The 21,445-nt window shown below is 37.2% G+C and overlaps 1 protein-coding gene across 2 annotated transcripts; it reads right to left on the bottom strand.

Moving 5' to 3' along the window:
- Positions 1–1,886: 1,886 nt before the first annotated feature.
- Positions 1,887–20,320, bottom strand: Tmem207 (transmembrane protein 207). Of its 2 annotated transcripts, none has more exons than XM_042668528.1 (5): positions 20,113–20,320; positions 18,189–18,226; positions 13,060–13,104; positions 11,538–11,680; positions 1,887–2,156 (listed from the first exon to the last, which is right to left on the bottom strand). In XM_042668528.1, exons 1-5 carry the CDS (start codon positions 20,185–20,187, stop codon positions 2,020–2,022), a joined length of 438 nt encoding a protein of 145 aa, XP_042524462.1. In that variant the 5' UTR covers positions 20,188–20,320; the 3' UTR covers positions 1,887–2,019. The 2 variants fall into 2 exon arrangements, with proteins under 2 accessions (XP_042524462.1, XP_042524461.1); XM_042668527.1 differs by lacking the exon at positions 18,189–18,226 and adding an exon at positions 16,197–16,297.
- Between the last annotated feature and the right edge of the window lie 1,125 nt (positions 20,321–21,445).

Here is a 21,445-nt window from a genome sequence, read left to right as displayed (position 1 = left end):
CGTAAACCCTAGTCACCCATGATGAAGCCGCTGGCCCACACATCCACACCAGGGTGTCCACCTCTTAGCCCCTCTAGCCTCTCCTAGCCTCAGTAGGTTATATAGGTCATCTCAGACAAGAGCTGGTGCTTCTTCTCACTTCATTGTGAGAAGGGGTCTTGCCAGTCCCTTTACCAGCAATAGAATCATCGCCCTGTGTTAAAGATGGGATACATCAGGATGGAGGTGGATGCAAATGGACCAGTTTAGATGCTACTGTATTACTCAGGCAAGAATTAGTGGTGAGTCTATCATAGCATAGATAGAGCATACATCAGGATGGAGGTGGATGCAAATGGACCAGTTTAGATGCTACTGTATTACTCAGGCAAGAATTAGTGGTGAGTCTATCATAGCATAGATAGAGTAGTAAGAGACCTTTAGGGTCTAGCTATCTTGTGATAAGATTTCCTTATGAAATTATTGTAGGGATTAACACAAAGAGCAAAAGCAAGAATGACCCCCAGTCCTTTAGCCTGAGCAACTAGAAGGTTGCAGTTAAAATTAACTGAGAAGGGTAAAACTTGGGCAAAACATGTTTTAAAAAAGATTCGGAGTTCAGTTCAAAGTTAACTTGAGATATCTATCAATAACCAAACAGCTATGCTAATATTTGCACAAATTTCTTAGAATTTTTTGTCTTTCTCCTTCGGATGGATCCTGCCACGATATAACACGAATGCATCTCTTCTATAGTGTCTTTAATAAGAACAATATCTGGTGCCAAATTTTCTTACCATAGTGTTGGAGTTATTGCCAAGCCTGAGAGCCCATCAGACATTCACACAAACAAAATGAAAACCTTCCCCTTTCTACATAGAGGCATTGCACATCTTCTCTGTCTTAGGGAATCTCCTATTTCTAGCTATACTTTCCTTCTTCCCTAAGACTCAGCGATAAAACTTCCTGAAGTAAAATTCGTAATATTTACCTCTTCCCTTTTATTTGTCCTTCTCCCTTCAACTTCAAACTTATTCCTCCTTTTTGTATTCTATCTGCTCCTTGTAACTCAAATATTCCCTTTCTGTTTCTAGAACTAGATATGTCTCCATCTCCTCTTGGGCCATTATTAAATTATATGATTTTTATTGACTCACCACTACAAGAGAAGTCCAATTAATGTAGAAATACTGCTGGGAACCCTTGGCTCATTCCTGAAATTCTTGCTAGCTACTCAGGAAGCTGAGAACTGAGGATCACAGTTTGAAACCAGTCTGAGCAGAAAAATCCATGAGACTCTTATCTCCAACAAACCATTAAAAAGCTGTAAGTGGGTGTGTGTGGCTCAAGTAGTAGAGCCTTGAGAGAAAAAGCCAGGTCAGAGGGAAAAACACTGAGTTTGAACTCCAATATACCCCACAAAAATTATCTATTTGTGTGTCTGTCTACCTACCTGCCTGCCTGCCTGCCTGTCTGTCTGCCTGTCTATCTGTCTGTCTGTCTGTCTGTCTATTGGTAGGTCTGTCTATAGGTAGCTAGACACTGGGGCAGAAAAAAATTGTGTAATATTGTGGAATACTTAGTGGAAAATATTCATAACACTGTTTAGTTCCTATATGAGTACTAATGAAAAAGTATTAACTTGGTTGTATGGCTGAAAGTGTAGCATGGAAGTGATAGGTCAAGTGTCTACTAATTCATGATTCAGACACTGTCATTATAAAATGATTTTTCTGCATTCATTGTTTGGTTCCCTTGTCCTTTACATGGAAGTCATAGTTCTCCAGGAACCACTCAGCTAAAGATGATCTGGATTAAATGTGAATTATCAGATACTACTTTGAAAGAATTGTTGCTAAACTTTATTTTTAACTGTGTGTATATATTTGTTTGTTTTTGTCTTTTCTTTTTGGTATGGGGAATCAAACCCTGGACATTTCACTTGTTAGTTAAGGGTTTTGCCTCTGAGCTATATTCCAGCCTAACTCAGATATTTTTGAACTATAAATATTCTTAATACTCTCAGTTGATGATCCCCATCTATAGCTGGCTTGTTTTTGTAATTTCTTCATAGGGAGGTGGAGAATCCAATGTACCAAAACAGGGAACAGGGTACAGGTCATGGTTCTGAGTGTGAAGGTGAGCTCCAACAGTTGGCCTCACAGCTGCTTCTGTCCCTGGGGAAGAAAAGATGGAGAAAAGTAATCTTTTTAGTCCGCATAAAACAGAAGTGTATGAACTGCCTGATGATATTGGGCATTTCTTGGCTCACTGAAGCAACAGAAAATTACTTGTACCTAAGGTTTGCAATCATCTTACTCTCTGCAGTGTTAGCCTAGTCATGATAGCAAGAAAATCTCTTACAATGAACTCATTATACTAACCACTGGGGAGCATTCACAGATGAACATCTGAAATTAGAGAAAATCCTCTCTCAGGGATCAAAAAAGCAGATTCCTCTGAACACTAATATAATTTTAGCTCATGTTCCCACCCTAGGAAATGCAAATCTCGCTAGAAACCTTAAAATGTTATTCAACATTAGTACTTTTATTTATGGTATGATCACAGAGTACAACAAATGCAAATGGGTTTTCTTTTTACAGGAGGTGGGGAGGTGTTGTTTGTTTTTTTTTTTTGGTCTTGTGTTTTGTTGATACTGGGGCCTGGATTCAGGACCTCAAGTTCTCATTTGACTTTTTTACTCAAGTCTGGTGCTCTACTACTTGAGCTGTATCTCTGCTTCTGCCTTTTTGCTAATTAATTGGAGATGAGTCTTGTGGACTTTCTTTACTGGGCTGGCTTAGAACTACAATCCTCAGATCTTAGTCACTTGACAAACTAGGATTGCAGGCTGGAGTAACTAATTCCTGGGAAACAAATAATCTAAACATCTCCTTTTGATGAATACTAAGTATGTTAACATCAATGATGAAAAGTTTCTATTTAAAATAGACATATAACTTTTAGAAGATACTCTGCAGAGTAAAATGCTACTTTGAAGTTAAGGTTTCTAATAAAACTATTTACAATAAAGCCATTCAATAAAAAACAAATGAACAACAACAAAAACAACAAAAACTAGCCTTCTCATTCCAAACTTGTCACCTTGAAAGACCTTGCGTTTATTCCAATAGCCCTCCTTGAAAAACTACTTTAATGTTACACAAGCAATCAATACTAATATTTCCTAGCCCTCTTTTTTTATATACATTTTTCTACCCTGGTCTTTTCTTTAATATTTTTGATTACTTCTTCCACAAACAGTAGCAATAATCTTAAATTCACCTTTACAAGAGAAAGCCCTTGAACTAAATCTAGCCTTTGACTGCTTCTGTATGTTAAGTTTAATTGGAACACAAACGTACTCAGTCATTTACATATTGATTGTGGCTGCTGTTGAACCACAGTGGCAGAGGTGAATAGTTCCTGGTTCTCCAGAGACTATATGGACTGCAGGCCCAAAATAGCCTCCTCTGTTTTTGGAGAGAAGAATTTGGCTGACATTCCTTAAAGGATTAAGATTTGCTAGTTCTTCAAAAATTCCAAAGAACCTGCCACAATTACTAAAAATATTCAGAATATTAGCTTTTAGGCATAGCTGTATCACTGGAATTCCATTTGCACATCACTCAAAATGGTTATTTTGGAAAATGATAAGTTAGTATAAATTGTGTTTGCCTTGCTTGTTGTTTTTCTGGTTCTCAGAGAAAATTGTGATCAAGTATTATTATAGTATGTGAAGGATAAGTGCTGTATTTGGGATGTAAACTTCACCTCTTGCTTCATTACTTTGCTTACCTTTGTTTTATCACATAGCATATATTTACCTCAGTTTTCTCTGATGCAACAAAAGGCTACTTAATAGTATTTTCCTCTGTAAGAGTAGTAAGTGAATGCAATGTTTAAGACCTACCACACAGTAAAGTTTCACTTTTCTTCTTATAATACTATATGGGAATTCATTCTAGCGAAACAGAGAAACTACATTTTGAGAGGTCAAATTGGTTGTCTTTATTAGAAAGCCAGTGACTGAGGTGGACTTCGGTCCCAAAGACCTGCAGTCCAGAAAGTAGTTTCCACAAAGCTTTTAAAGGCAAATACCACATGATGGGGTAGGGGATAGTCAAAGGGGAGTAAGGCAAACTATCTCAGGCCAAATAGCATGACATATCCTCTGCATCTGCAATTCAATGAATGGCCTCTAGGCTTTTCAGAGCTGGGTGAAAAGCCCCCACCACTCAGCAAGGTGAAGTTACTTAGACCCAGTATCCGTATTTCAATTATAATTAATTATGAATATGTGACTGAATTTTTCTTTTATATTTATCCTATTTTAATGGTTAAATCATGATTAATTATTGTTGCTGTCATCATTATTAGATATAATAGAAATAATTACATAAACCATACTATGGAGTAAAGCCTTTGGCAGATTTTAAGTTTAGGCACATTTCCAGGCTATGTCACTTGATTAAGCAGAGTTAACAGTGATAAAGTTCATTGCTTCATGTGAATTTTTTTTTTTTTTCTGTCAGTTGTGGGGCTTGAACTCGGCCTGGGCCCTGTCCCTCAGCTCTTCAGCTCAAGATGAGTGCTCTACCATTTGAACCACATCGAAACTTCCGGTTTTGTTTTATTGGAGACAAGAGTCTCATGGACTTTCCTGCCTGGGGTGGCTTTGAACTGCCATCCTCAGACCTCAGCCCTCTGAGTAGCTAGGATTAAAGGTGTGAGCCATTGGCACCTGGTTGATTTTTTTGTGGGGGGGTATGTTTGAGCCAGTCTTAGAGCATGAACTCAGCATCTAGAAGGTGTCCCTTAGCTTAAAAAATAATTTATTTTTTATTGTAAAAATTATGTACAGAGGTTACAGTTACTTAAGTCAGGTGGTGAGTAAATGTCTTTTTTTTTTTTTTTTTTGTCGGTTGTGGGGCCTGGGTGCTGTTCTTCAGCTCTTCAGCTCAAGGCTAGCGCTCTACCACTTGAGCCATAGCAGCTTCTTCTGCTTTTGTGGTGCTGAGGAATCAAATCCAGGGTCTCATGCATGCAAGGCAAGCACTCTACCACTGGGCTACCTTCCCAGCCCCTACATTTCTTTTTAAATAGTCACCACCTTCCTCTTTTTCTCTTAGTTTTTTCCCTCCCAACCTCCTTTCCCCACAAGTTGTATAGTTCAACATAGTATCTAGAGTGTGCCACTGCTGTATTTGTTCACCTTTTGTCCCCCCATTTCTGTGCTTCCCCTCTACCTTCCCCAAACAATTAACTTACATACAAAAGGTTCAGAAAATTTTAAAAAGCAGCAACAAAATACAAAAAACAAAAATAACAAAACAAACCCTTGTTTCCATTTTTTTTGAGTTCATTTTATATGATCATATTCACATAGCTATGCAGCTTGTGTAATCCTCTCCTAAGAGTATTCTCCTTTGGTTTCACTGTGAATGTCTAGAGTCTGTCTCATTTATCATGTAAACACCATGGATGGTAAAAGACAAAAAATTATACTTGTCCCCCAGACTTGCTCAAGGTTAATTCCCTACCAGTTGAGCTACAGCTCCACTTTCAGCATTTTGGTGACTGAAGGCATCTAAGAATCTCACAGACTTTGTTGCTGGGCTGCTTCAAATGGTGAACCTCAGTTCTCAGCCTTCTGAGTAACTAAGATTACAGGTATAAACCTGGCCTCCATGGTGAATTCTTATATTGAACACTGGCTATTTTCCTGGCAGACTGCTTCTGATATAGGCAATACAAAGTCAATAGTAATTCACTTAGCATTTTGCCTAGAAGTGGTTGATCCATTGGATTTACACACTTATTTTTTGTTGCAGTATCAATTTATTTCCAATGCCAATATTATCAGTATGATGCACCAGGTGATAGTACCTTTACAATTGCTCTCTTTGGTAGAAAATTATATTATCTGCTTCCTATAAATGTTGCTGATGCTTTTAGACCTATTATAAATACTATACTATATAACAAATCAAGGTGTTCAGAAAGCTTTTAGAAATTGAAAATACAACTATTTTCAATTTTTTCAAAGCATGTTTACATGCCATTTTATTTGAATTGGGTTAGGGAAATCAGGCATTTTTTTTTTTATCTTTTGAATGATTAAGAACTATAGCTAAGTATAGTTAAGAGAACTCAGATTAAAATGCTTGCCCAAATTGTGTGTTTTTCCAGAGCTGTCAGCAAAGACATTATGCCAGTATACTTTCTACTGAGGTTATATAGCCAGAATTCAAGTTCCTCATGCTATTAAGAACAATTCCAGATGGCTTTTGCCTGTAATCCTCGTTTTGGAGGTGAAGATTAGAATTCCAGTTCTCAGCTACAGTAGAAAAGTCCAATTCACTACCAAAAAGCTAGAAGTAGAACCAGGGTTCAAGAAGTAGAGCATTAGTCCTTAGTGAAAAAGCTCAGGGACAGTGCCTAGGCCCTAGGTTAAGGGTTATCTCACACACACACACACACACACACACACACACACACACACACACACACACACACACACACACACTCCACACTCCAAGAGATTTATCTTACTATGCTTTACTAGGACCACTTTGTTCTCATCTCAGTTTTCATACCCTCAGGTTTGTAGCCCTCTTGTTCCAGCCTTCCAAGTGTTAAGATCCCAGGCGTATGTCCCTGTACCTACCTGATTATACTTTCCTTTATTATTTTTTAAAAAATCTTATCCTTTCTTACATATGGAAATGCTTAAATGGTGGGATGCTGTCACACCTTTGCTATCTACTAATCGTTGTTTTCTAGATAGGCCTACATTTCCTCATCAGTACTGTGTTAGGAATGATGATAAATGCCCCACAGACTTGTAGGGGAGAATAAAGATTGGAGATTTGAGGTGTGATTCAATGTAAATGCTCTGTAAATCTGGACCATGAGTATTGTCATGCCCTTTCACAAATGTGTGCCCATGAATTCCTTCCTTTGTTTACCTAAAATAAGTTACAGGCTACTTACATATAATTATAACATGTAGGGGAAAGTTCTCTAAAGGAGCATAAAATGAGTCAGTTGTGGGAATTCTGGAGGGAGAAAGGAGCAGTGCATGAGGGCCCACTCTTCTTAGTCATCTCTCTTCAGTCCTCTGTTCCCCCCAAGCTCAGAGCCATCACATTTAATCACAGCCAGATCAGTCTTTCTATATATGTTTTGCTAAAATGAGGTAAAAGGCAAATTATCTCTGCAATTGCAGACGAAATGGGGTCAGGGAGCTTCGGTCGTTGAAAAGCAGCATTGTCAGAGATGTTGGCCCAGAGAAGCTAAGCCAAGATGAGTGTCCCTGGGAGAGTGTTTGTGGGCTTCACCTTGCTCTCTGCTCGGGAAAGGCAGGCACTTTTGCAGGGATTCAGGGCCCCAGCTTTCATCCACAAAGCACATGAAAGAACTCCCACAGATTTTAGAGTCATTTGGTATTTTTTTTTTTTTTTACTGAAGTACTGACAAACTACAGTGAGATCTTTCTGCTGTGCTCTTTCTACTGAACATTAAATTGTCTACCTCCAGCCTTGCTTGTCTTTTCATTCACCTCCCATACCAAACCCCAGGTATCTTATTTAGTTATTTACTTATTTACTTACTTACTTAGTGCCTGGGTGCACTCCCTCAGCTTTTTTCCTTTTTCTCAAGGCTAGTACTCTACCAGTTGGGCTAGTGCTCTAGCACTTCTGGCTTTGGGTCGGTTAGTTGGAGGTCAGACTCTTATGAACATTCCTGCCAGGGCTAGCTTTGAATCACAATCTTCTGATCATAGCTTTCTGAGTTTCTAGGAATACAGGTATGATCCACTGGTGCCCAACATAAATCTGTGGTTTTTGATTATTTATTATTTAGAAGAGATTCCAAAATTTTTATTTAAATAGATGAAGTATTTGGAAGAAAACAACAACAATGAAATGAGAAATCATTTTACTCCTAATACAGGCTCTGGACAAAACACCTGAATAATTCCATAATTATTCCTGTCTGATGATTGAAGAGATCAGGAAGAAGTCAGAAGCTATGCTATGCGTTGTTCCACTCAGGTAGACATAGGATATTGAGTGGACTTTCCATAGGTTATAGCAAGGATGATCATGGGGATTGTATTGTATATAGAGGGTAAGTAGTACTTGTATAAGGGATGGGTACTAAAGACAGGGGGACTAAGAGGAGATTCTGGAGCATGGTATAGAGAGAACATGTATACTTGACCCAGAAAAAATCAAGAGAGAGAGGTGGGAGGTAAGCTTAGAGATCCTAGAAAATAAATGCCATTTCAATTCTAGTTCTTAAAATAGCTCCATCTTTAAAGTGTAATATTGTGCAATTTTCTTCTCTCCTTCCTCCTTATCTTCCCTTGTTCTCTGCAATCTCAACTTCCTTGTGACCTTCCTTTTTGTTTCTCTCTCTACTTATGCCTCTTCCCCCTTAATCCCTATGGAAGGTGTGTCAGAGTCATCTAGGGCTGCTGTAACAAAGTTTCAAAGACTAGGTGGCTGGCTATAGCAATAGAACTTTATTTTCCCCAAATTCTGGGTCTAGATTTCCAAGATCAATTATCAGCAGAGTTGGTTTCTTCTGAGACCTATGTCCTTGCCTTAGAGAAGATAACCTTTCACCTTGCATCTTCCCCTGTGTCTTTTCTCTGTGGCTATGTGCTGATCTTATCAAGATGCCAGTCATATTGGGTTACCTTCCATCCTAATTACTGAATTTTTTACTTAGTTCACTTTCCAAGGTTCCTGTCTTCAAATATTGTCATCTTCTGAAGTACTAGGCTTTAGGACTTATGTATATAAATTCAGTGGGCTACACAACTCACCCCATAGCAGCACCAATAGAAGGACATTCATGGAAATAAAGAGTTCTCTCATAACATACTTACACCTAGGTAATAACTGAGCGAAATAAGTGCCAGAGTCTCTTCTACTGAAAACAATAGCTGAACAGGGAAACTCCTAAACCCAGAATCCATCATTCAAACATGTAAAGGCTATGAAGAGAACACAATCCAGTTGTCTGAACACTGAATCATCAAAACACTGCAAAAATTGGCAAAGTCACTAAGTGCTGGTGGCTCATACCTATAATCTTAGCTACTCAGGAGGCTGATACCTGAGGATCGTGGCTTCAAGCCAGCTGGGGGAGGAAAGTCTGTGAGGCTCTGCAATTAATGTCCAGAAAACCAAAAGTGACCCTGTGGCTCAAGTGGTAGACTGGTAACTTTAAGCAAAAAGAGCCCAGGGACAGCACCCAGGTGCAGAGTTCAAGCCCCAGGACTGGGAAAAATAATGGCAGTCATTGGTCCAAAAGAGGCTATTGGATAAGGGGTATTTGGCTCAGATCTGAAAAACCTTTTATAGACTTGAATTCCCATCAGACATTAAGATAGTCTGAGCTGGCAACATCTCCCTTAAGCACCTTTTATGAGGATGCCAAGCCAAGTAGTTAACTTTTTTTCATTAGTATTTTTAATCAAAATAATTGGAAACATTAGCCATGTAATATTGGCATGAATTGCTACTTAGATAAACCACATATTTTATATATTTTAGCATTAGTAAAGTTCACTCAACTCTACCCTTGACAATTCAGTTGAAGATTTCATTTTGGCTCTCTTTATTTAAGGGCAATTTCTATATGGTTCTCTGAGTCAAATATCTGAGCTGTAGGTCAGAAGAACACAACTATTTCAACTGATTGTTTAACACATAGTGATATTAAAGTGAAATAACTTTTGATGAAATAAAATAAAAGTCTGGGAGGACCCTAAGGTGAATACATCAAATTTAATGTCTCCATTAAAATATTTGAAATGGCCTATTACCTATATTCTGCATGCTTGGAGAATGTCTTGACTTCCCTTTTGTATGCAAGAGAAGGCAAAGACTAGGGATGAAGCCCTACTTCATATTCTCATATATCACAAGTGCCATTGAAGTGATTTCTCATTTTTCTCTCCCTCTTCTAAATAGGAAAACTCAACAATAGATCCCCCAAATTCAGTATTTCCATGTACCACACACACACACACACACACACACACACATATACACATACACATACATACAAACACATACAAAATATACATATTCCTCAGTAGCTGGACTTTATCTGAGAAGCAGTAAATTTTTTGTGAATATTGATCTTTTGACCCTTACTTGCCTCTACCCACAATAGGATCCAGGAATGGTCCTCTATCTTCCCTCTGAAGAGGGACTTTTTGTTATAGAAACATTAGGGAGAATGTGAATGCATAAAGGAGAATCTAGTCATGACTGTGAATCCAGTGTGGGTTCATATTTCAGATTGCTCTAAATATTGCCCATGGATTTGATTCCTGAGACAGAGTTTGGGAGAATTTAAGGATTACAGAGAATAACATTTTCTAAATTATTTTTTTTAAACTTTGGTTTTAGATAATGGAAACAGGAATTTCAAGTACTCTGGGGTAACATTTGCTCTAAGGCTATGTGAATTGTTTGTTACTAACTTAAATGCATATTGTGCATCCTTTTTACAGGATAGTGAAGTACGTCAGTGGTTGGATAGCCTATATGGCCAGAGAAGAAGATGAATAGCAAAGAATAACTACTTCAGTGGCCTCCAAGTAAGATGGTAATAGAAGATAATATTGTAAGAGTCTACATATTTCTTAATAAAAATCAAACTCAGAGGCTATACCTGGGACTGGGAGGAAAGGGAAGAATGAGGAGGGAAACAAAGACTAGAGCCCAGTTCCTGTTATTAAGGAAATACATATGGTCATATTTGTTCAGAATAGGAGAGTATACTTTATGTTCAAGAAAGAGTTGTTTTGTTCATGAATTCACAACCTAATTTTTTATTACATCCTTACCTATATATCTGTGAAGTTAACTTACATAGAAAAGGTGTGTGTGTGTGTGTGTGTGTGTGTGTGTGTGTGTGTGTGTGTGTGTGTTTGTATGTATGTGTGCTTATCAGAAGAGTGCAGTAATAGATAATATCTTCCATGGGAAATAATTACCAATTTCTAAGTTTATAGTTAAGAAACAGAGGTAGTATGGAAAAAGTCTGAATCTACTTCCTGAAACTTGAGAGGTGTAAAATAAATGATGTGGATATAGATTTTTAAAGAAAACAATGTCTTCCTAAGTATGTTCTTGTTTTCAAAGACTGTAGGATAATATATAGAAGGTGATTTAATGTCCAACACTCATTGCTATGATATACAGATTATTGAAATAATATTAAAAGTGTCCCCTTTTATTTTACATTCATCACTCTTCAGGCTGGTGCACCCTGTAGGAAATACACAAAGGCTAGACAAATACATTCATCACTGTGGCACATAAACTGCTTTAGAAATTATTACAACAAAGCTGGGATTTATTTCAGCTGGGGTCTCCTTTCTTATAACGTGTTCCCGTGTAAACCCTCCCCTCAAATTCGTGCTTTGGTGTCTCTCATAAGTTGTGAATTGTTCAGGGTTCACCAATGTGCTTGATAGAGGATAGTTTTTCCAGATTTCTAAGAAGAATCCATAAACACCTTACCATAAATGGGGTCCAAATCTCCAATAGCGAAAACTGCCCTGGTGCGTCTCCGGAAGTGAATGGTAGGTCCCTTCAGCCAGCACTGGAAACAAAAGAGGACCACCCCACAGAGAAGAGCCACCAAGAAAATCAGCAGTAGAAACCTGACATCAAAAATAGCAGGTGGGAAATGAAGTAGGGCATGTGTCAAGTTAAGAGTTCATAGTACTACCTTGAAAGTGGACAAGAAAGGCTCTGCTAGATCAGGGCAAGCAAACTGGGATGCTTAACTCCCATCACCATACATTGCTACTGTACTTGGAGTATTGCTGGTCCTCAGAGAAGGATGACATTGTCAAGTGGTGATAATCATTTGTTTCTTCAAATGTTGAAGGTCATTCCCAAAGTTAATTTCCTTCCTTCCTTCCTTCCTTCCTTCCTTCCTTCCTTCCTTCCTTCCTTCCTTCTTTCCTTCTTTTTGCTTCCTTTTTTATTCTTCCTCTCTACTTTCAAGTTTATATCCATTAGTTCAACTTGTGTTTCAGCAATATATTTGTGCATATATATTGTTGGTGTGGGGTTTAAACTCAGGTCCTTGGTGCTGTCCCTGAGCTCTTTTGCTCAAGGTTAACATTCTAACACTTGAGCCACAACACCATTTTAAGGTTTTGAGTGGTTAATTGGAATTGAAGCTGGGAATGCGTCTTAGTGTTAGAGTGCTTGCCTAGCATGCACGAAGCCCTGGGTTTGATTCATGAGTACCACATACACAGAAAAAGCAGGAACTGGTGCTGTGGCTCAAGTGGTAGGATGATAGCCTTGAGCAAAAGATGCTCAGGGGCAATGCCCAGGCCCTGAGTTCAAGCCCCAGGACTGGCAAAGAGAGAGATCTTTGCCTCCAGAGAGAGAGAGAGAGAGACAGAGAGAGAGAGAGAGAGACAGAGACAGAGACAGAGACAGAGATAAACAGAGAGAGACATAGAGAGAGACACAGAGAGAGAAAGAGAGAGAGAGAATCTTAGCTTGCTGAGTAGCTAGGATTATAGATGTGAGCCACTGGTATCCTGGATAAGTTTACATATTTTAGATGTTAGGACAATGATTTTCAAAGGTAGATAAGATAAGTGTTTGCCTTTGATAGTTAACTATAAATTGATAGGACTGTTAAACACAAAAATCAGGATTTAGAAAATCATAAAAAAAACTTTCTGGACTCTGTCATAGAAGAAGTAGCTACTTGTTCTGAACATCTTTTATAGCTGAACTATATCACAGGAGGAATCATTTAGAAACATTTTAAAGAGTCAATTATTACCAATCTCCAACTCTGGAGTAAACTCTTTCTTTCAAAAACAGTTGGTTCCCTGCCACAGAAAGTGTTTAAGCAAACACTGGCCAACACTCTCTAGCTTGAAAGGGATATTCTACAGGTATTGATTTACATCACCAGTAAAATTTCCTTCTGCTATGTGTAGTCTCAAATTATTTTGGAAAATAAGCATACATTGAATTGTTTCATAAAAGGAATCAAGTATATTCTTACCAGATGTACCACATATTAGGACGCTCATCGTTGTAATTTATACACCTGATGATATAGAAAGAGCAGTAAGTAGTAGAACTCTATCTGGCTAAAACTTATCTCTCTGGGAATATAAAATTTCTACTCATCACATTCGTCCCCTCAGAATAACCACCTACTAATCCTCCCCACCCCCCCATCTACATTTACCTGTATAGATGTAAGTTTGAATCTAGTAGGTAGATAGACAGATAGATCTACAGTAATAGATTAGATTCTAAAGTTAAAAATGTTGTTATGTAAGATGTGAACAACAGAACAAACTTTTAGAACAGCATGTCATAATTATTAGGCAGATAACCATACTCCCATTCTCTTTATTTAGGTAGCTAGGGTTCTTTGCAATAAAAATTTTCCATGGAATGCTTATAAACCTTATTAATCTTTAGTACCTTGGTAGAGAATAAACGTATTGAACAGTTGGTTTCTTTCTGGTTAAATAATTTGTAAGATGTTAAGTGTGTGTGGGGGGCAGGGGGAAGAAATAGTTAGATATCCCAATTACCAGAGAACTGGAAATTTGTCTCTTTGGTCCAAAAGATTGAATGATTTGTGACTAGACATTCACAACTCTGTCACTACTGAAGTAAATTTATAAAGAGCATATAAAAAGTTGACAATGGGTTTAACTGGTCAGTTAATAGAGATGTGCATGTTGTGAACTTAAGAGTTGTTCTGCACTGAATGGACATCTGCAGGTCGATTTCTCTCAAATCTCAGCATCTGCCCACCATTACTGCACCCTGAAGTTGAACAGTGAATGCCTGTTCATCACAGCCTTGGAGACAGAGCTATGCTCAATCATGCCTTCCTCAGCCATTGTTCAAATAACACTTGGTGCTTTTTAGCTTGAAAGCATTCGTAGATATCAGTTAGTGTATTGCTCCAAGCATCTTCTCTGGAAGTGTCACATCTATCATTATCCTAGTTAGAAAAGAGTTTTTAACATATGTGAAGTGTCAATCTATTTTTTTTTTCCCCAAACACTGAAGAGACAAGCCATTCACCCAGGCCAGGAGATATTCTTCTTTTGTTTTTTACATTTGAATTTTGAGCCCCTAGAAAGATTAGCAATGTTCTTAATTCAAAGTGGCTAAGGAAAAAGAAGACAACCCAAATATAACTTTAAAAATCATCTTAACACAGGCTACTCGCACTAGGAGAGTTTATTTTTGTTTTTAACTAAATTATGTAACATATGCTTTGAGATCAATCATACTATATGACCCAGGCTGGCCTCAAACTCATGATCTTCCTGCCTTAATCTCTACTGTGATGAATTTATGAGCCCTAGAAATAAGGGCTCTAAAAAAATTAATGGCATAACATTATAAGGGAATATTATCTACCTATCAAAAAGAATATACATTTATGCTTATAATTAGAATTCCTGGTTAAAAAAAACACAATCTAAAGAGCTCATTCTTACATTTTTACACAAATCCAATAATTTAACTCCCCAAACCTATTAATTAATATGAATATACAATTAAATACAAATTGCTTATTTCTCTTGGAGACAGACGTAGGAGTAATTTTCCCTTTTAATATTTTTGTATTATAACTTTTTAGTATATATATATATTACTTTCATTTTTTTTCAGAGCTGAGGACTGAAGTCAAGGTATTGCACTTTTTAGGCAAGTACTATTCCACTGAACTAAATCTCCAGCCCTTATACATCACTTTTGTAGTAGAGGAATCCACACACAGTTCTTAAATTAAAAAAAAAAATCTTAAAAACTCACAGTCTATTAGTTATAGATTCATATAGGGAATATGTTTTGGATCCTGGCCACAATAAAGTTTTGGTTTTGAATCTTGACATGGAAGGCTAAGGCTGTCCATTATTTCATCTCCTTCAATATATAAACCTCTATTTATTTTTACAGATTAAGGCGGTCCATATAACAATATAAATTTCAAGTTCTCAGTAACTCATTTTTGTTTCCTAAGATTTGAGCCACTCAACATTGTATTCAGTGTTAAGAGTTACCCAAGCTAACTTATTTTACTTCTCTGAACCCTGTGCACCCTCTGGTGGAGGATCTGATAAGGAAGAAAATGGCCAGGATGCTGTTAGCAAGCGAAATGGAATGTTATTGTGCAAAGTCAGAATTTCTGGCATCTTGGGATCATTTGTTCCACTCTGAGGATTTTACACCCTGGACAACTGAGATTCAGAATGAGGAAAGACAGTGGGGTAGTGACTAGCTGACCAATGAACGGAAACTAGCAAAAGGGACATCACTTTACCTGCATTCTTCTCCACCCTGATTTCCTTTCCTTTGTCAATTCATTCTCAGAAGTAACTTTTGAGTTCTCTTTAAAAAAATAAAAACAAAAAGCAAACAAAAGAAAAACCTTAATAAAAAATGCCTGGATCCAGACGCTGTGGCTCACACCTAAAAACATCCCAGCTATATAAAACATGCAGGTTGGAAGATCATGGTTGGGCTGGCATGGGCAAAAATGGTCAATCCTATCTTAAAAGTACTTAACCTAAAGAGTGAAGGATGTGGGGTGTGTGTGTGTGTGTGTGTGTGTGTGTGTGTGTGTGTGTGTGTGTGTGTGAGAGAGAGAGAGAGAGAGAGAGAGAGAAATGGTGTGTGCGTGTGTGTGTGTGTGTGTGTGTGTGTGTGTGTGTGTGTGTGTGTGTGTGTGTGTGTGCTTGGGTGAAATGATAGAGTTCTTTCCCCTGACTTCAAACTCTAGAGCACTTGGCTCTGATTTCAAACTCCAGTATCACATAAACTATAACAGTATTTTAGTTACTCAAACTCTAAATCCAAGATTTGCATAAAATGGTTTTAAAATGAACTTATTAAAGGATTAATCATGATAGGTTGTTGATATAATAAAGAAAAAGAGAAAGGAAAACAGGTATCAAGAAGAAGTGACATTAGCCTTTCAATAATCAGCACTCTTTAGAAGTAGATGCTGAAGGAGATAATTTCTTTCTCTGCCAGAAAACTAGAGCTTCCCCTTGCTCCAATGCTTCTGCTTTGCATGGATGTTTAGAGCATTTGATCTTTATTTTCATTCTTGGTGCAGAGAATCTATGGATCTAAATATTAAAAGTTCATTATTATTATTACCATTGCCAGTCCTGGGGCTTGAACTCAAGTCCTGGGCACTGTCCTTGAGCTTCTTTTACTACAAGGCTAGCAAACATTTGAAGTGAAACCCTGGAGAGCAGCTGAAAAAAGAGAAAAAAGACAGACTAAGATCAGTTTGTTAATTATGAAAGATGTAAAACCCACATGTAAAATTATAACTGGATTTCATACCCAGCTTAAGCTTTCCAACTATGGAAGCTGATAAAGAGAACTCTGTTGACAATAGGAACAAGCTTCTCATCGTCCTTTTAGAATAAACGGAATAACAGATTCCATGACCTTGGTTCTTTGATAAAATTCCTCAACATAGGCCAATATGTAATTCCCATCACAAATTTTTGAGGAAAGTATAACTATCAAATTATATCATCCAAATATTGGTGGAAAATTTCATACATAGTATTTAGAAAAGTATTCCTCCAATATATAATGAATTAAAAGTTAGATATACAATAACTTTAAAATTCAATAACTTTAAAATTCGAGCTACAATAAAATCCTAGGTTCAGAATCAGTCCTAGGACCAAATCTAAGCTCTCTCTTTTATGTTATGTTTTCCTAATCTTATTTATTTTTTTATTTCTTTTATTTACTGTGTAGCCCAGGCTAGTCTTCAAGTCACAGTACCCCTGCCTCAGTCTCTTGCCTTCTCTGTTTTTCTTTCCTACTAATTTAGCATTTTATTTGAGGCAGTTTCTGGTTTTTACTCAAAAGGAAAATTATGATAAATATAACAAATACTTTGATGCAAAATTATGTGGTCATAAAAAGGTCATAGCTAAGTACCAGTTGAAGTCCTGCTATTAATTTACCATGTCTCTTTGGCTCTCAATTACTTCACTTGAAAAGGAGACCAGTAACCTTAGCATAAAATGTCCCCTATTACCATATGTCATGTTAATTAGAGAGTTAGATTCGACATTTAAGATCCTTTCCAATTATGGATTTTTAAAAATTCTATTATTCTGGGTCAAAGGCAGAAAATGAAGAGGCAAGATGAGAACAACCATGATATCATGTCCAGAGTCAGCTAAGCAGCAAATAATCAAAACCTGTGTTGTGTCAGGAGCCGCAGAAAGCAGAATGGAAAAGATCCAAAATTATTGCATTCAAAGAGACATGAAGAGCCACGCAAAAGCTGAAGAAAGGAACACACTAAATTAAATAAGCAGCAAGAGGATGAGCCACTAGAAATAGGTGAATAATCCCAGGACCAAAAATATCACCCACTTGGCCTTGTCTCTTGCTCTAGAGCCCATGCCCATAGACCCTGGCTTCGAGGGTAATGAGAAATGTTCATTGAAAACAGCTGGCTGGCAGACGCTGTAGCCATCAGAACACAGTACTTGGCAGAAGTGCTTTTCTGACACTTGCCCTAAGTCACAGTGCATTACGGTTACCATTAATCATCATCAGCATTATTAATGACATCTTCTCCCTGTGTCAAAAATAGAACTTGGAGAACCAATAAGTCTACAGCACCAAAAAAAAAAAGGTGAGAAAAGTGAACCAGTTACTCACATAATGCACACCAGGATCCCTTTGAAGTGTATATATGACAGTGTAGAATTTAGGGTGCTTTGTTGTGCTCAAAACTGAACTATCCAGAAAACTGGCATCCTGTGCTAGCCCTGACTTATCAGAGTAGGTGCAGCTGCGGAGCTACAACATGGCCCTTTCAGGAACTAAAGGGCCTTTGAAGCCTCAAGAGAAGGGAGCTCAGTGGGCGAACGTACCTACAGATCAACTGGGCCATTATTCAACAAAGCTGCCCACAACAAATGTTTTATGCTTCCTGTTTTCAGAAGAATTGACCCATCTGCAATTTATGAACTATTTACTTAACATTTTGAAATTACATGATTAGAATGATTATTTTAAAATTCTTTGGGGGCTTTTCAAATGAACCTTTTTATTCAATTTTTTCCCCAATGCTAAATAAAAATAGAGAATTTCTTGTTACTTACTTACATTTCATTTTCTTCACACAGTAGATCTGAGAGCACCAACTGAAACACATGTTTAGAACAATAAAATCCAAACATCTCATCAATCTAATCCTTTAATATAAGCGGTGCCTAGAGACAATGTGGGTTTATGTCATTAGTTTCTTTCTTTCTTTTTTAATTAAAAACTCTGCAGCATAGTTTGTTGGTGCTGCATTTGGGTTTTAATTGAAAAAAATTCTCTGGGTAGAATCTTAAACTTAGCAATGACAGAGGATGTAAAATGTGAACCAGATTCCTATCTTACATAATATTATGGATGGATTTGAAAACTTTGCTATAAGAACTTTTGTACACCTTGAATTATTTTTGCTTTCTTTCCACATTTTTGTTAGACAAAGGATGTTCATCATCATCATCATCATCATCATCATCATCATCATCATCATCATCATCATCATCATTATCATCATCATCACTAGTATTATTGCTGTTGCTCTTGTGTTTCAATACTGGCATTAGCTTCTAGTTCTTGCTTTTTTTTTTCTGGATTTTCTTGCTTGGCTTGGTGCTGTACTACTTGAGCTACACTTCCACATCTGGCTTTTTAGTTGGTAATTGGAGATAAGAGTCTCACATAGAATTTTCTCTCCTGGCTGTTTTTGAACCCCAATCTTCACATATCAGTAATCCTAAGTAGCTAGGAATAGAGGCATAAGCCACCATTGCCTAGAATACTTGTATTATTTTTATGTAAAGGAATCAAGTTCCCAGCAAGCAGAAGTCAAACCTATTAGCTTGAATGGGTGTTAAATACATGCATGAAAGGGTGACTTAAACTTGTAATGTCAAGGTCCTTTTAAGATCATATGGAATTCCTGTTGGGATTTAAAAACCTTCTCTTTATCAAAGAAGAGGGAAAGTAATAACCTTCAAGAGATCTGAACTGCAATTATCTCAGTTTTCTATGTTGAGCCCTTATAGATGACATCTCAGAGCCACAGTCACAGGAAAGAAAGTACTTTATTTCCTAAAACGATCACCTGTCATCATAAGGACAAGTAAGAAGCTATAAAAACTTTAAAAGGATAGACTTGGGAATTTTGTAGGAGGTAGGTGTTTCTACCCACTTAATATCAAATGTGTCTTCTTCTGTACCTTGTATTTACTCCACCAAGTTTATCTAGGCAAAAGAGATTTGTGGAGATATAGATGAGCTATGAATTGGCCATCAGAGAACATGGTAATGAACAATTTATAAGCACAGAAAATGAGTTGCATTCTCTTTTGCTAGAATGTGGCGAATAGATTTGCATACTAACAGAGAAGAAAATGAACATTCAAATTTTGTCCATAAAGAAACTTTATTTATGAGTAGATGCAATCATTAGGGGCTTAGCTTAAAGGATAAACAAATAAAGCCAGAATTACACTTCCAAGTCACTTCCTTGTCTTCTGGTATTTTGTACTCTAGCAAGAAGTACATGGTCTTCTGTTATACTACATTACTACCAATGAATTAGCTGTTAAGATTCCAGGCTATTATGAAATAGTGAGAGAAGTCTTACTATGTTATAGATGAAAATCTTTCAGGTCCATGGTATTCAACAGAGATGCAGGTATGGGTCCAAAAAGGGTATTTAAAGCAGAGAAAGCAATTAATGTTAAAATGGCTCTGATCTATCTATAGCCGTCAGCATTGAAAAACAGTCAAGAATCAAATATGGTTGCAGACCAACAGTTAACATTTTTACATTAACCCAGCCATGGCATCTTGCTCCATAGCATTTTTATTTAAAATAATCATAATAAAACAAAGTAAAGTAATGGTTAAATGTATATTACGTTATTTCTACAGTAACAAAACTAAATTAAGAAATTTACCATATCCATGGTAAGTCAAGGATTCATAGAATCTCAGGAAATCTTGCAGAAGAAAAGATGATTACCTGGAATAGTGGGGTGCACAAGGTTCCCATTGCTGAGATCACAGAAGTGACACTGAAGCATCTGGTTCTTGACATACCTTCAGGATAATCTGCTCAGAGACAGTGGTTGGCTGACTCAGATTATTTCCTGTTCTCTGCACTTGTTAGCTGCTCTAGGTTATGTTTCCTACATAGCTGGCATGAATGATGGCTCCTCGTGACTAATGAAGTTGTGTGCTAGGAGATGGAATGTTGAATGCATGCTCACAGGTACTAAGAGTTCAGGGAATTTAAGTTTAAGGTCAGAACCTTGGAAGTGTTTGTCAAGGCCCTTAAACACCACTATGGAAGCTAGCTGGCTGCTTCAAATGCTGTCAACATTCCAATGTATTACAGGGAATTGGTAGAGATTTTAAAAATAGAATCTTATATTTGGAACACTTATTTGGTTTTTCTACCCATTTTTAGATCCTCTTTTCTATTCTCATACACATCATTCAGCCTCTGGCTGGGGCTTACAAAAAATCAGATTGGCAAATTCAGAATGTGGCAACATCCTGAGAAGGGATAGATATGGAGAGACGTTCTTCCAAATACAATTGAGAATATTACACAGCTTATTTGGGAGGTAGTTAGGTCTACTAAACTAAAGAATAAATACATCATTTGTCTTAGAATTCACCTCCTAAAAATGCATACAACAGATACCTAGATGTGATACAAATGATCATTAATTATGATGTTTACTGTGAAAGACACAGTTCTTAGGTTCATTCAGCAGAATAGTAGGAAGCTATGATGGCTAACCTCAGCAGCTGTTCTGAGTAGGCAGATCACAGACACTTATGTGGAGAGGATTCTAAGAGTTATTCTAGAACACTGCAAATCGTGACCATTTTATGTACAAACGGGGAGAGAATGCTACAACACTTGCTGTATATAAACTCTATACATATATTTTACATGCACACAGGAAGGCTCTGCATAAAACTGTGAACAGTAATTGTTTCTGTAAAAAGGAAAGGAAATCGGAGACTAAGAAAATAAGAATGGGAGAGAAATTATATTTCTCACCGTTAGTCTCTTGAATGTTTTATGTGTGTATATACATACATATATATTTTTTACAGTGTCTATGTGTTATCTAATCATTTTATACAAACATAATTTCCAACAGCCAATTTTAAAGCCAAACACCTAGAATTCAGAAGAAGCATATTGTAGCTGAGGTTTCAGTGTATTCACCAAATCCAATTCAAATGATAATACACGAACCCATTTATGATCACACACATAGATTGCAACTGAAACAAATGAGCCATATTAGTTCACTAAAATACTGCTCTGAATTGAC

The sequence above is a fragment of the Dipodomys spectabilis genome, unplaced genomic scaffold (genome assembly GCF_019054845.1).
Source record: "Dipodomys spectabilis isolate Male_0828 unplaced genomic scaffold, ASM1905484v1 ptg000017l, whole genome shotgun sequence".
Lineage (NCBI taxonomy): Eukaryota > Metazoa > Chordata > Mammalia > Rodentia > Heteromyidae > Dipodomys > Dipodomys spectabilis.
The sequence above is the reverse complement of the archived record's forward strand: the minus strand, read 5'-3'. Positions and strand labels throughout refer to the sequence as shown.